Below are 12,937 nucleotides of genomic sequence, written 5' to 3'. Positions count from 1 at the left end.
TACTCTGCAGTGTTTTCGCACCAGCCTGAAGGCAGGTGGCAGCAGCCAATGAAAGAGTTCTAGTAGCAGATTGTTGTGATCAGGACTTTTCAAAATCTCAGGAAGTGTGTTCATCCAGGAGATCACTAAAGGCTCCCAGCCCAATTGAGAAGGTTCCATGTAGATCATACCACATCGACTGACTGTGGCAGGCTGCCAAGGGAAAGATGCATTTTTTCTTTCAAAGCTTGCCATCATTACATCAGACTTTTAATTGCGTGCTAATTCACATTTGGATAGTTTAGGTTGTAACGACAATATTTGAAACATATTTGCAAGTTTTTCAGGAACTCCAAACTTACAGAGGCCTGTGAGAGATCCATCGCTTCAAAAATTAGACTCATCTGATTGGACATCTGGATAATTTCTCCACTCATCAGACACAGCTGTGATGTGAATACAAACAATAGAGATGAAAATAACAAATCACGATAAAGATCAGTCAAATAGATTTTATGTATATTGTAAAATGCTGCAGATACCTTTTTGTTGTCATCCAGCACAGTGTTCATACTTTCAATCCACAACGTATCGATGGGACCATCAAAGACTACCCACTTACGGTCTGGCGTTTCAGCCGATGCATATTCACGAAACGTGTTAGCCACAATACCATCAGTCCACTAAAAGAAAGAAAATAAAAGAAGCAGACTATAAGAGCTCTATAAGACGATTTGAACTTTAAAAACAGATCCAAGGTCCTACCTCATGAGAAACAAGATCAAACTGTCCAAAGAGCTGTCCCATGGTGATCGCCTTTGGGTTCAATGTCCTGAAAATGACCTTTTCTTCCTCTCCATAGCCTTTTTCATTCATCAGAATCAGTGTGTCAGCAAGGACATGGAGCACTTTGGTCTTCCCAGAAAATGACTCTCCCACCAGCATGAATCTGAACAATAAGTCAAGTCAAGTCAAGTCAACAGTATTTATAGAGCACATTCAAACAGCCATCGCTGCATACAAAGTGCTGTACATGGAGCAATTTAACATGCACAATAAACAGTAAGACAAATCGGTAATAAAGGCGGTAGAAAGCACCAAACAGTAAACCCAAGAACAAATCTAAGTCATGCTGAGTCGAATGCCAAAGAATACAAGTGAGTTTTGAGGAGGGTTTTGAAGATGGGCAGCGAGGAGGCTTGCCGAATGTTCAGTGGGAGGTCATTCCAGAGAGAGGGACCGGCAACAGAAAAGGCACGATCCCCTCTGAGCCTCAGATTAGTTCTTGGTACTTCTAATAATGTCTGGTCTGCAGACCTGAGGCGCTGGTTGGATAAAGGTTGGATCCTAATGCAATACCACGTTGATTGAAGTTGTCGGGGAATGCAATACTTTCTTCCCCAAAATAAGAAATAAAACACATCCTCATGAAGCAACCGGGAGTTCTAAAAGTAACATACCCATGCCGGACTATCATCATCTCATATGTCTGAATCATCTTTTCTAGGAAGATCTGTGTTGACTGGACATTGTGCTTTTCACAGCACTCGAGAGCAGCTTCCAAAAATAACTGGTAAAGACATGATTGAATGTAATATACAGCACGTACTGTCTACATTGTACCATTTAGCAAGAGACAATAGATAAGTACGATTTTGGCACATCTTACCTCATAGTCAGCATCAGGAAGCGAAATGCCAGGGAACAAATCACTCGTGATTCCGTTGAACAGTGGAATATCATGCGAAAGAAACTTTGGCTCGTTAACATCTTTGATCGACCTCAGAAGCTAGAAGTTAACACAGAAAATGGTGATCAATCAATAGAACAGAGTAATTAAGTGGGAAAAAAAATCACAGTTGCATAAAGCTCAGCATGAGTACCAGTATGTCCTCATTTTCGTCTGGATACTTTAGCTTGAGGTTTCCTGCTGCCACAAGTACAGCTTTGACAGCCCTCATGCCATAATCGTAATGGAACTGGGAAGAGAGCTGCTCTGAACAGAGCCTGTAAGTCATTGCAATCTTGACTGAAAGAGGCTTGGCATTGAGGAATCCGTAAGAATAGAGGGAGATCTCTGCGATCAGAGCATAGTTGGGGACCATCATGGTCACTGTTCGAAACAACACCTGAAGAAAATAAAAGGCCGCCATCATGTTAAGATAAATAGAAAAGCACATGATCAAAATGTTGATTCATTTCAAAATCTGATGCTACGTAATCCAAATGCACTTTTTCAGATCCAAACGTTGCGTTAAAAGAGCCCCTATGATGTATTTGATAAAGTTAGAAGACCTTAAGATTGTCAGGGAGTTCAGAGCGCCCTGCGTAACCGGGATTCATTGTGATGGACACAAAACAGTTGGGGTTGAGTTTCAGCATGGTTCCTTCAAAGTCAAAGTACTCCAAGTTCAGCTCAATAGCCCTCTGGATGCAAAGGACTTGCTGTGCCACGACAGACAAGACCTCAAGCTCGATACGGTTGAATTCGTCAAAGCAAGCCCACGCTCCAGAAGAAGCTAATCCTTTGAAAAACTGAAAAAAGGACCTTTGTTAGATTCAGATATCTTAATCAGATATGACTTTGTTTTTGTGGTGCGATGTTACTTTGCCCATAGCAAGATAATCCAGTCCATCGGAACAGTTGAAGACCACACATTGTACGGCTAAAGCTTTGGCTAAATCCTTGGTGGTTTCCGTCTTTCCAGTTCCAGCCGGACCCTCAGGTGCCCCACCCAAATGGAGGTAAAACGCCCCAATCTGTAAAAGTATAACAGTTATTTCATAATGAAATCACAACACTGATTTAAAAAAAAGACTGATAATGTGTATCAGTCTTTTTTTTGTCTAATCACTGTGTTATGTATACCAGAGTTCTGTAGCATCTGTCAGTCAGTGGGGTGATGACCAGACGAAAAGAATTCCCCAGGTACTCATAAGCATACTTCACATCACAGTTTATAATGCGAACTCGGACATTGTTGGTGCTCCAGTAGTAACGAAGCTGGGCTAGCCATCTAAAATCGTTTTCATTTTCAACACCTGAAAAAATAAAAATAAAAAAAAGCAAATGTACTTGTATCTTATTTTAACAGAGTAATTAATACAACAGAGTAACAGCAAAATGAACAAAGTCCTTTGTGTCATGAGATACCATGCTCAATTAGCTCCATAACTACATCCCTGGCATGGACATCAATTGTCACCAGTGCTCCCAAGGTAATCCGTGTTTGCTTGGGTAGTTTCCCTCTCACTAGCCCCACAATGTCGGCCAGCTGATTCTGGAGTGCCTGGTAGTAGTTTTTCACACCCTGTTGAGGCCATCAAAAACACAGTTATCATATTTATTGAAGTTAACTTTTATAACAATATACTGTCATGAGGTGTCACATCAGGTGAAAAGTGCTATTTAAAGACAGTTGTGAGACATGTTGTACTCTTTCATCATTGTTGTTTTTTTATTATTTTAAACAGTGTGTTTATTCATCTTCAGTATTCTGTACTGTAAATACAAAGGATAACTAAACCTTACTTCGTGTCCTCCCCTGATGGCTTCGTGCACCTCCAAGGTCCAGAACATTTGTGAGGTACATATCACCACCTGCCCAGGCCACTCCTTCACCCACTGGTTCCGTGGGGTTTCAGCATAGGCCTGTGATGAAAACAACCATTCCACTTTATTTATTTCTTACACTGTCTCCTTTGAACAAAACAATTTAAAAAAAAACACTTTTTGCCCCAATCTGAAATCAAAGGTTTTAAAATAACAAATACAGCAAGGAAGAAAAACACAGAATTCTCTCACATTTGGGGCAAACTCTTTCATTGCTGAATCCACCTGGCAAGTTAGGTGTCGATATAGATTGGGGGTTTTTTTCCCATCTGAGTCTGAAAAACCTTTCACTAAAGATGAACAGGTGCCTTGGGAGTGAACATATTCTAATTCTCACTATGCAATTTCCACTTTATATTTGGTGAAAGTGGTGAAATTGACATTCAGGTGAACAATGAACACGTCACATTGTGCCTATTACATACTCTGTGGACTTTCTGATGTATGTTTTAAAGGCGGTTATTTTTTTTTTCACAAGTCCACAGCATACCTGGAGAATAACTGCAATCTTCTTGTTCTATTCATGAAAAATTGGAGCCAAAAACAAAAGTGTTGGGTTTTCAATTTTGTTGAGCGAATATTCACACCCACAATGGACTTCCTTGCACATAAGAAAAAAAAAAATCCCACATGATCAATGTCAGTGACGTTCTCTTACCGATCTAGAGCGATCCACTACATCTCTGACACTTCGAATCATCAAGTCTTCCACTTGTACCAGCCATTTCTCTACTGCTCCTTGGGCCTCAGATGTAGATATGAGTGCGATGAGAGCAACACGCTCCCCTTCACTGCTGTACATGGCCTTAGTTATAAAGAAAAATAGTCAGCATCCGAGCAAAGTCTATCAACCAAGAGTACTGCAACCATGCAGCAAGTGCAGTGTGTGAACACTTACCTGAATGTCGAGATTTGGTAAGAAGTCTAGCTTGGCAATACCCTCAAAGCACTTCCGAAGATGGGGCTGTACACGCAGTGGATCTTTGGTCTCAGAAAGAATTTCCAGCATTTCATCGTTGGACAAAAAGAAGAACCTGGGTGACAAGCAGTCATGCAATCATAATTAAAATTTGGTATTGATAATTGGGATTACTATGTAGATAGAAAAAACTGCACAATGGATAGAAAAATGATACAAAACAATTGTATTGTTCACCTTGGGAAGAAGAGACGCTTTTTCTCCAGATAGTCATTCAGTCCTTTCATGATGGTGTCAAGGTGGGCGTTTGACTCGATTAGTTTCTCTAGTAGACCAGGCATTGCCGTTGCCTCCAGAAGCTGATAGAAGACAATTTCGTAATCACTATCATCATGCCACACCTTCAGAAATCTCTCTGGGCCCTCTTCAGAACCCACAGCAATGTATTTATTGATTTATTTATTGACTTCATTTTGTCATTTTAAGACATTTTTAAGTTCACAATGAAGTAACCATTCTGTTCCAGTTCCTGTTTCCGTGTGTGTGCTGCAGCTGCACACACACACACACACACACACACACACACACACACACACACACACACACACACACACACACACACACACACACACATCGGCCCAGCCTCTACGAGGCCCTGAGAGAAAAAAAATCCTGGTGCCGTGCCTGACTGTCATCCATAGACACCAAGGTTTTGACGGGACACGGTGATAGTACATGTAGACAGTTACCTTTGAGTCTTTAACACAGTGCCTCATGACCTCTTTCCAGTTTTTGTCAACGATTTGGAAGAGTCGTCCTTCTTCTGGAATCTGCTGCATGATATCGGCAGAACAGAATATGGGCTCAAGGTAAAGCCATTGTGCCTGCACCTTCAGCCACTCATCAATGGTTTCCTGGATTCGAAGGAGACGCTCCTCCCAAACCTGATCACCAAACACAGAGTGACCGCAAGTGAAATAAATTATTGTTTAGTCAGCATGCAAATAGAAACCTGAAACTAACCCTTATCTCGTTTTCAAGTGGCTTTATAAACGGTGAGTTCCTCATTGTCTGAGTTTTCACAATCTGGTCATCGAGCATCGCTTGAATTTCATCCAGAGCAGTCAGGATGGACACACCGGTGTCTCTGTAAGGCTGATGCTGGAGAGAAACACCATCCCAAACAGTAACCATGTTTTTCATGGCTTTCTCCATGGAAAACTCCTGTAACATGCAAATAAGAGGAGGTATAAAACTTTGTAGTTAACCTATTACTTTTTCCTCTGAAATGTAAAAATGCAGGAACACCTACTTTACTTGCAGCGGCACTGATTGACTCAAACTCCTCCAGGTAAGGATGTAAGTTTTGTTTGAGAACTTTGCGTAATGTTGTACCAGCGTCGGGAGTGAGGTCATACCCAACGATCTCTGACATTTGCTGCCAGTGACGATCTCTGATGCCCGGATTACACAGGACAGTCAGCAAAGGCGTATTTTCCTAACAACAAAAATACAATGGTTTAGAATGACCAAAAATGACCATGGAATCTTGTTCGCATGATCACTTTCAGAGTTAATATTGCCTTGAACCTTGAACCTTGTACCTTGAACTCTTTGACCTGCTCCAGAACAGTGGAGCACAAGACAATTGTAGGACTCTCTGCTTTGGCCTCTTCTTCACCACGTCGACGTCTAGTTGTTCCAGTAGTTATCTTCTTAGTAGCGAGTTCACTCTTGCTCTTTTTCTGCTGAAAATACTTCAGCGTCTTGAAGATCTCCCTGTAGAACTCATCCACTTTCACTTCCATTCCTTCTCCATCGAGCTCCAGGAAAGAGCCATCCATCCAACTGTTCACAGAGAGGATATTTTAGGGCTTCAATGGGACTGTTGCAATTACATCACAAAATGGATAAAACTGAAAGCAAACCTGCTCTCTGAGCGTTGCCACCTCAGTATAAATGAAAACAGTTTTTGATATGGCTCAATATTCTGTCTGATGATCTCAACTTCTGGGTAAAATGACTGGTCCCATTCATGAAAGGTTTCATCTTTGTGGATGTCTTCAATGGACTCCTCAGCCTCCTGGAGAAGGGTCTGAACTGTTCTGACATCTGCCATATACTGTTCAAAAGACAAACGAGTTTAAATTGCCAAGTACAAATAAACAAATCTATTAAAAAACACCCCAAATAATTGTTAGTGTCATTCTATTTTACCCAAGGTAGGATTATTACAACTCAATTATAAGATTTCTGCAACAAGTCTTTCAAATTTAAATACATTTATACTGTATATATAAACAAACATGCAAATCCTGAATGTGGCAGTACACCATCTTTCAATGTGATTACTGACTTTAATGAACACTGACTACAATAAAGCGACACGCTAAACCACTGGTTAGCATGTCCGTCTCACAGTGCAGAGGTCCGGGGTTCGATTCTGGGTTGCGGCCTTCATGTGTGGAGTTTCCTGTGTGGGTGTTCTCCCTGTGCTTGCCTGGGTTTTCTCCAGGTACACTGGTTTCCTCCCACATTCCAAAAACATACATGCTAGGTGGATGCTCTAAATTTCCCCTAGGTGTGATTGTGAGTGTTCATGTTTATTTTTCGGATGGTTGTTTGTCTATGTGTGCCCTGCAGTTGTCTGGCAACCTGAGCAGGGTGTGTCGCGTCTACTCCCCGAAGATGGCTGGGATAGCCTCCAAGCATGCCCATGACCCTCCTTCAGCTGCCATGGTGTTTGGGATTGCTATGACGATGGCGACTATGTAACCATCTCTCAAATTTGGGATGTGGGAAAATGTTCTCTCAGCATTTAAGACCAGGCATAAGAGCACTGTTTTTGGGGGGAAAAAAAGGTATTGCTTAGGTTTGTCCTGAATCATCACTCAGTTTTACTGACTGATGTCCATCCATCCATCCATTTTCTGAACAGCTTTATCCTCACAAGAGTCGCGGGGGGTGCTGCAGCCTATCCCAGCTGTCTTCGGCCAGTCGGCAGGGTTCCCCTTGAACTAGTTGCCTTGGAATCCTCCATTTCTATATATCCTCTAAAGACGGACGTTTTAAAGTTCTTCCTTGCATCTATTCCGCAAGTGATTGCTCAAATAGGGTTCTGTTGGTTCTCTATTCTCCCTGCTTCTCATTGTGTGAGAAGATAAAGGAACTCTCCTCATGGTTCTCTGGGATCAGAAATGAACAAATGATTATCTGTACCTGCTGCATCATATCAAGTTCGGAGCAGTGAGGGAACTCGTCAACTCTCCTTTGCAGCTTGGCCAGATGAACTGTGACCCTTTCTCTTTTAGCAAGCATCTCCTTTTCCCCTTTCCTCTTAGCCTCCTGGAAAACCTAAAAACGCACATATCCACTCCATGATCATACTTGAAAAGAAAAGTACCGGTATTTTTTAATACACATGTTGGATCAGACAGCATTACCTCATCGCTGAGTTCAAACACTTCAAGGATTTTCAATGGCCACATGAAGACAGTTGAATTTAGGTCAAGGTCTTCTGGTTCAAATATGTGGACATCTAGAAGGTAGCTCAGTCTGCTGTAGGCCTTCTGCCAGATCATAATATCAAAAACATGCAGAGATCGAAATGAATGAGTTCCGGCGATTTTGTGATCATAAAAACAATTACACAAATGTGTCAACATGCAAGAAATAAGTACATCTGTTAATTGTACCTTGATCCTTTCATGAAGAAGTGCAATGCCCTTTGTCTTGGTTGCCTCAATGTATGCAATCATATTTGCCATTTCATCTGTAGTCTCTGGTACATTCAAAGCAGTTTCTCGAATGGTTTCAAAATCGGAGATGATCCTTTCACAAGAAAAAAAAACATTTAGTAAAGGAGCCCCGTTCACCATGAAGGGACACATTTCAGTAAGAATGGGCCTCACTGTAAATTTTGCTCGGTGTGTTTAGCTTTCATGTTGCTGATAAGTATTTCAGCACATGTTTTTGCTTTTTTAGACAGTCCCTGGTTCAGATCCTCACAATACAATTGGACCATTGGAAAGTGAACCTTTGTTGGGAGGTTGCCGAGCTTCCTTGACAAGTCACGAAACTCTTCCACTTGCTGGAAAGCACAGACAGTCAGATCGCACATGACAATCATCAGGAAGGAGTGGCCCAGTACATTTCTGAAGTTGTGAATTCTCACCTGAATATATTCAGCAAATGAGTGAGTTTCTTCCACAAAAGTCTCGACTCGTGTCTGAGCAGTTCCATTGACTAACCAGTCATAGTTGTCAACTACAAAATAATTGTATGTTCGAAAAGCATGCAATACAATAATTCGGTGGATGATGAAATGATTTAAGCTTATGTTTCCATCTCACCATAGTTCTGAAAATATCGGTCAGGTTCCTCGAGATTCTTGCGCACAGTTGCCGTGACAGTGAAATGAGCCCAAGCAAGCGTGTGATCAGGGGCCTTGGCATCCACAAATGCAGATGTAGATTCTGCCAACCACGACTGAACCGTCTGCACTTTCTATGGATCAGAACTGTCTCTGAATACATTTCAATATGCAAATTGGGGCGGGGGAATTGGCACAAAAACATTTATGACATGTGAGAGAGCCTACCTGCAGTGTATTTGTAATGGCATTCAGAATTTCAAAAACATCTGCTTCAAGTTCCTGCAAGGTGGGGTATATTCCCATCTGTTCATCATTAAATGTCAGGGACATGTGAAAGATGGGTAAGAAGTGGTAGTTGTCCGGATGAAATGGGTAGACAAACCCCTCCACACTCCTCTGAATCAGGGCTTTCAGCTGGGAATTTGGAAAGGACAAATCGGACAGACATTTGGAGAAAGCGTGCAGACCGTGTCAATGAAGTAAAACAACCAATCTGGGGGAAACCAAAGCCACAAAAAACAAACTGAAAAAAAGACATGTCGGATTATGTCTGCTGGCAGAACTGCACCTGATTCGAGATGAGGGTGCGCGCGCAGTCAAAGAAGGCATCCATGACATTGTCTTTAACTGAACCCAGTGTTTTTGGACTTGTTAATAAATTGATGACTTTAGGGAACCAGGTATTCATGATTTGTTCTTCTGCTGTCTCGCATTCTACAGCCAGGTCTTTATGCAACACTTTGCCATCAACGGGTCCCAAAGCCCTGAACAAAAATCATGTACAACTTTGTTCAACAGCACGGGTACTTGCTTTGTTGACGTTCTCTGCATTTACGTACCTGTATCCAGTCAGATCCACCAAGGCCATTGAAGAAAATGTTGTGTGTCCAATTTCCAAAACAGTTTGCATTATAGGATGGAGAATGTGCAAATTTGCCCTCATCAGCCTCCGGCTTGTGACAAAGTTCTCGCGTCGTGTTTGGGAAAATTCAAGAATACTACAAAAGAAAATCATATTCCAAAAGTGCCAAAGAAACTCAATTAATGGTTTTATCTTCAATGCGTACAACTCATATGTGGCCGGGAAACACTCACTCAAGTGGAAGAGACGTCTGCTTTTCTGGAGCAGGTTCTTCAGATTCTGGATCCTTTAGGAATGAGTCCACTTAAACAAATGCACAGAATGTGAAGTGTTTTTAGACATATGCTTTTTAGATTTAGGTGGACAAAACACACAAACACGTGTACATCCTGTATACATACACACAAACAGACACAAACACTGCTAATGGTCAATACCTGTGTATTTGATGATAACATCATGGAAGTTGTCACTGACTTCCGTGAGGAGCTGATACAGGAGTTTGTTTTTCTGAGGGCTGTCTTTGAGTTGAGGAGGGATTTGACCGTCGATGGAGTCCAACCATTCCTGCGGGATTGGAATGACCGGGCGGCTTTCTATGCACTGCCTCAGGAATATGCGGTTCATCTGCATACATGGAAATAGGTGGCTCAATTTATCCAATGAACACTCAATGATCCCCAGGTGGAATTGGCTTTCAAAAACTAAACTTACTCTGTGCTTCCGATCTTCACTTTGCATCTGCAATGCAAAGGTTGAAATATACCATATCATTATTTTTTTTTTCACGCATGATTTGTGACAGCAGCGCGAACATTGGTTTGTAAGAATGGTGTCCGGAGATACAGTATATCTTACACTTGGAGGGAATTGGGGCTCTGGCGATGGGCTGCGCACAACTCTCCCCCTCTCTTTGTTCTGCTTGTAAGCCTCCACTGCTTGGGCGATAGCCATGGAGCTGCCACTTTGCAGGAAGCCAATTGGCCTGCAATTTGAATGAAAGTGTGAGTAGCACATACAAGGATTGCTATTTATATGAATGAATCCTGACGATTGAGCTGAATACATACATTGGTAAATGGAGTCGCTGTTGTTGCACTTTCCTCCATCTTCGCTCCAGAATTGTATTGTGAGATGTTGGTTGCTTATTGACACGGAAAAACATTTACATTTTGGTAATTTGAACAAAGGGCATGTGATCAGAGTACAGTACTTTATTCTACCCAACAATAATAAACATCGGCCTATACATCTGTTTAGATCACAATAACTGGTCTGTACATACATTTGATTTGTACTGGTCAGAGACTTTATAAGCACAATACAGCACATAAACAGTATATAACCTGCAAAGTATATCACAAGTATGGCACCGAAGTTCGAAATAAATATATTTACAACCAAATGACCATCAACCTAATGACGTTCTCAATTAAAAATAAACTCACCACTTGGTCACGCTCCTCCGTTGCCATCTTTCTGGTACTGACAAACCTAAATTCAAACTGGATTGGCGCAGCGAAATGCTATTGATGACGGTTGTGTTGACAAAACATGTTCGAGTGACCACTGACGACACGCTAATGATTCGCTTCTGTACAAAGACATTACGTGCCCTCGTTGTTGACGTCAGACGTATACCCGACGTCTTCCCAAATATGAAATAATAACAATGCTAAATATGAGTCATTCCAGAATTTGAGGACATTCTACGTCCCAACGATCACATTTTAAATAATCCACACACAAAATACTAACATATACAGTTTCTCAGTAAATTCACCTGTCCTGAGATCAAATCTAAAAAAAAAAATAAAAAATGAGAGAAAAGAATGCTTCAAAATAGTTTTGAAAATAACAATTAAGTCTGGAGTAACCCCTTAACTACCATTTTCTCTTGTCCCACCCCCTAATGGCCAAAATTAATCTCAAATCAATAAACAGTGGAAAAGTACATTGTCATTATTTTTTTAGAATTCTTTATTTTCATAGCTGTCTCTTGTCGCTGTGGGGACATGTGTTTTAATACAAATAATATTTAAATAACAATTCGCATTCAGCCCCTAATGGTGTAGTGGTACACTCACCTGACTTTTATGGGATGTGTTACCACTCAGTGTCAGTGTGAATTTCGATAAGATAAGATAAGATAAGAAAAGAAAAGAAAAGAAAAGAAAAGAAAACAAAACCTTTAGGCCGGCCCGGTGGTCCAGTGGCTAGCACGTTGACCTCACAGTGCAGAGGTGCAATTCCAACTCTGGCCTCCCTGTGTGGAGTTTGCATGTTCTTCCTGGGCCTGCATGGGTTTTCTCCGGGTACTGCGGTTTCCTCCCACATTCCAAAAACATGCGTGGCAGGCTGATTGGACACTCACAAAAAATTGTCCCTAGGTGTGAGTCTGAGCGTGGATGGTTGTTCGTCTCTGTGTGCCCTGAGTTTGGCTGGCAACCGGTTCAGGGTGTCCCCCGCCTACTGCCCGAAGACGGCTGGGATAGGCTCCAGCACCCCCGGCAACCCTTGTGAGGATACGCGGATCGGAAAATGGATGGATGGAAGAAAACCTCTATTTGTCTCAGAATGGAGAAATTCCCAATTTACAGCAGCAAAATTATAAAAAAATGGGTGAGTGGGCAGGAGCTGCTTTTTGATGTGAATGGTTAATTGTTGTCTCCATGTGTGCCCCGCGACTGACCGGCGACCAGTTCACGGTGTCGTCTGCCTTTCGCCCGACCCGGTACAGGATAAGCCGTGTTGAAAATTTAATTTATAATTATTATTCATCTTACTTGTGTCACACAACAAGCACACAGCCCTGTTAACATAAAAACCTTTTTAGCATGGTAAAAGAAGAGGAACGCACTGAATCACATGATACGCTGAACTTGAAAAAAATTAAATGAATGGATAAAGCAAAGCTATGTCCACTCTTGTCTTTTTCACACTTTCATAAATAGTTAGCCTTAATCGAATGTCTCACTTTACCTCATGCAACACTGTTCTGCATGTGAACAGAATAAGACAATTCTTTTTTGCATAAATAAACTCATCCACTTGGTCAACAGTAACAGCTAGCTAAAAAGCCAGCTTCTACTCAGGATTTGCAACCTTGTTACTGTTATTACAGTGACGGGTATTGTAAACACCAACTAAGATAAGATAAGATAAGATAACTTTTATTTGTCCCACACT

The 12,937-nt window shown here is 41.5% G+C and overlaps 1 protein-coding gene across 1 annotated transcript in view; it reads right to left on the bottom strand.

Annotated features, from left to right (window-relative positions):
• LOC147211246 (dynein axonemal heavy chain 12-like) overlaps window positions 1-11,223 on the bottom strand; it is a 29,580-nt gene extending 18,357 nt beyond the window's left edge. Inside the window, exons 1-35 of the mRNA XM_086129585.1 lie at window positions 11,197-11,223; window positions 10,819-10,892; window positions 10,607-10,733; window positions 10,463-10,489; window positions 10,186-10,375; window positions 9,982-10,051; window positions 9,726-9,884; window positions 9,455-9,650; window positions 9,112-9,300; window positions 8,864-9,017; window positions 8,686-8,777; window positions 8,423-8,601; window positions 8,207-8,342; window positions 7,955-8,080; window positions 7,731-7,865; window positions 6,440-6,633; window positions 6,116-6,359; window positions 5,824-6,009; window positions 5,535-5,735; window positions 5,261-5,455; window positions 4,749-4,870; window positions 4,491-4,626; window positions 4,251-4,397; window positions 3,512-3,631; window positions 3,134-3,290; window positions 2,849-3,021; window positions 2,587-2,739; window positions 2,275-2,514; window positions 1,863-2,108; window positions 1,649-1,768; window positions 1,440-1,549; window positions 745-928; window positions 522-662; window positions 342-425; window positions 4-192 (exon numbers count right to left, since the gene is read on the bottom strand). Coding sequence (XP_085985711.1) covers window positions 4-192; window positions 342-425; window positions 522-662; window positions 745-928; window positions 1,440-1,549; window positions 1,649-1,768; window positions 1,863-2,108; window positions 2,275-2,514; window positions 2,587-2,739; window positions 2,849-3,021; window positions 3,134-3,290; window positions 3,512-3,631; window positions 4,251-4,397; window positions 4,491-4,626; window positions 4,749-4,870; window positions 5,261-5,455; window positions 5,535-5,735; window positions 5,824-6,009; window positions 6,116-6,359; window positions 6,440-6,633; window positions 7,731-7,865; window positions 7,955-8,080; window positions 8,207-8,342; window positions 8,423-8,601; window positions 8,686-8,777; window positions 8,864-9,017; window positions 9,112-9,300; window positions 9,455-9,650; window positions 9,726-9,884; window positions 9,982-10,051; window positions 10,186-10,375; window positions 10,463-10,489; window positions 10,607-10,733; window positions 10,819-10,892; window positions 11,197-11,223 — 5,223 coding nt within the window. The remainder of the gene's footprint in view (window positions 1-3; window positions 193-341; window positions 426-521; window positions 663-744; window positions 929-1,439; window positions 1,550-1,648; window positions 1,769-1,862; window positions 2,109-2,274; window positions 2,515-2,586; window positions 2,740-2,848; window positions 3,022-3,133; window positions 3,291-3,511; window positions 3,632-4,250; window positions 4,398-4,490; window positions 4,627-4,748; window positions 4,871-5,260; window positions 5,456-5,534; window positions 5,736-5,823; window positions 6,010-6,115; window positions 6,360-6,439; window positions 6,634-7,730; window positions 7,866-7,954; window positions 8,081-8,206; window positions 8,343-8,422; window positions 8,602-8,685; window positions 8,778-8,863; window positions 9,018-9,111; window positions 9,301-9,454; window positions 9,651-9,725; window positions 9,885-9,981; window positions 10,052-10,185; window positions 10,376-10,462; window positions 10,490-10,606; window positions 10,734-10,818; window positions 10,893-11,196) is intronic.
• Between the last annotated feature and the right edge of the window lie 1,714 nt (window positions 11,224-12,937).

Source organism: Hippocampus guttulatus, chromosome 1 (genome assembly GCF_054856545.1).
Source record: "Hippocampus guttulatus isolate MCC_2025c chromosome 1, RoL_Hgut_1.0, whole genome shotgun sequence".
NCBI lineage: Eukaryota > Metazoa > Chordata > Actinopteri > Syngnathiformes > Syngnathidae > Hippocampus > Hippocampus guttulatus.
Note: the sequence above shows the minus strand (reverse complement) of the source record. Positions and strands in the feature narration are given on the sequence as shown.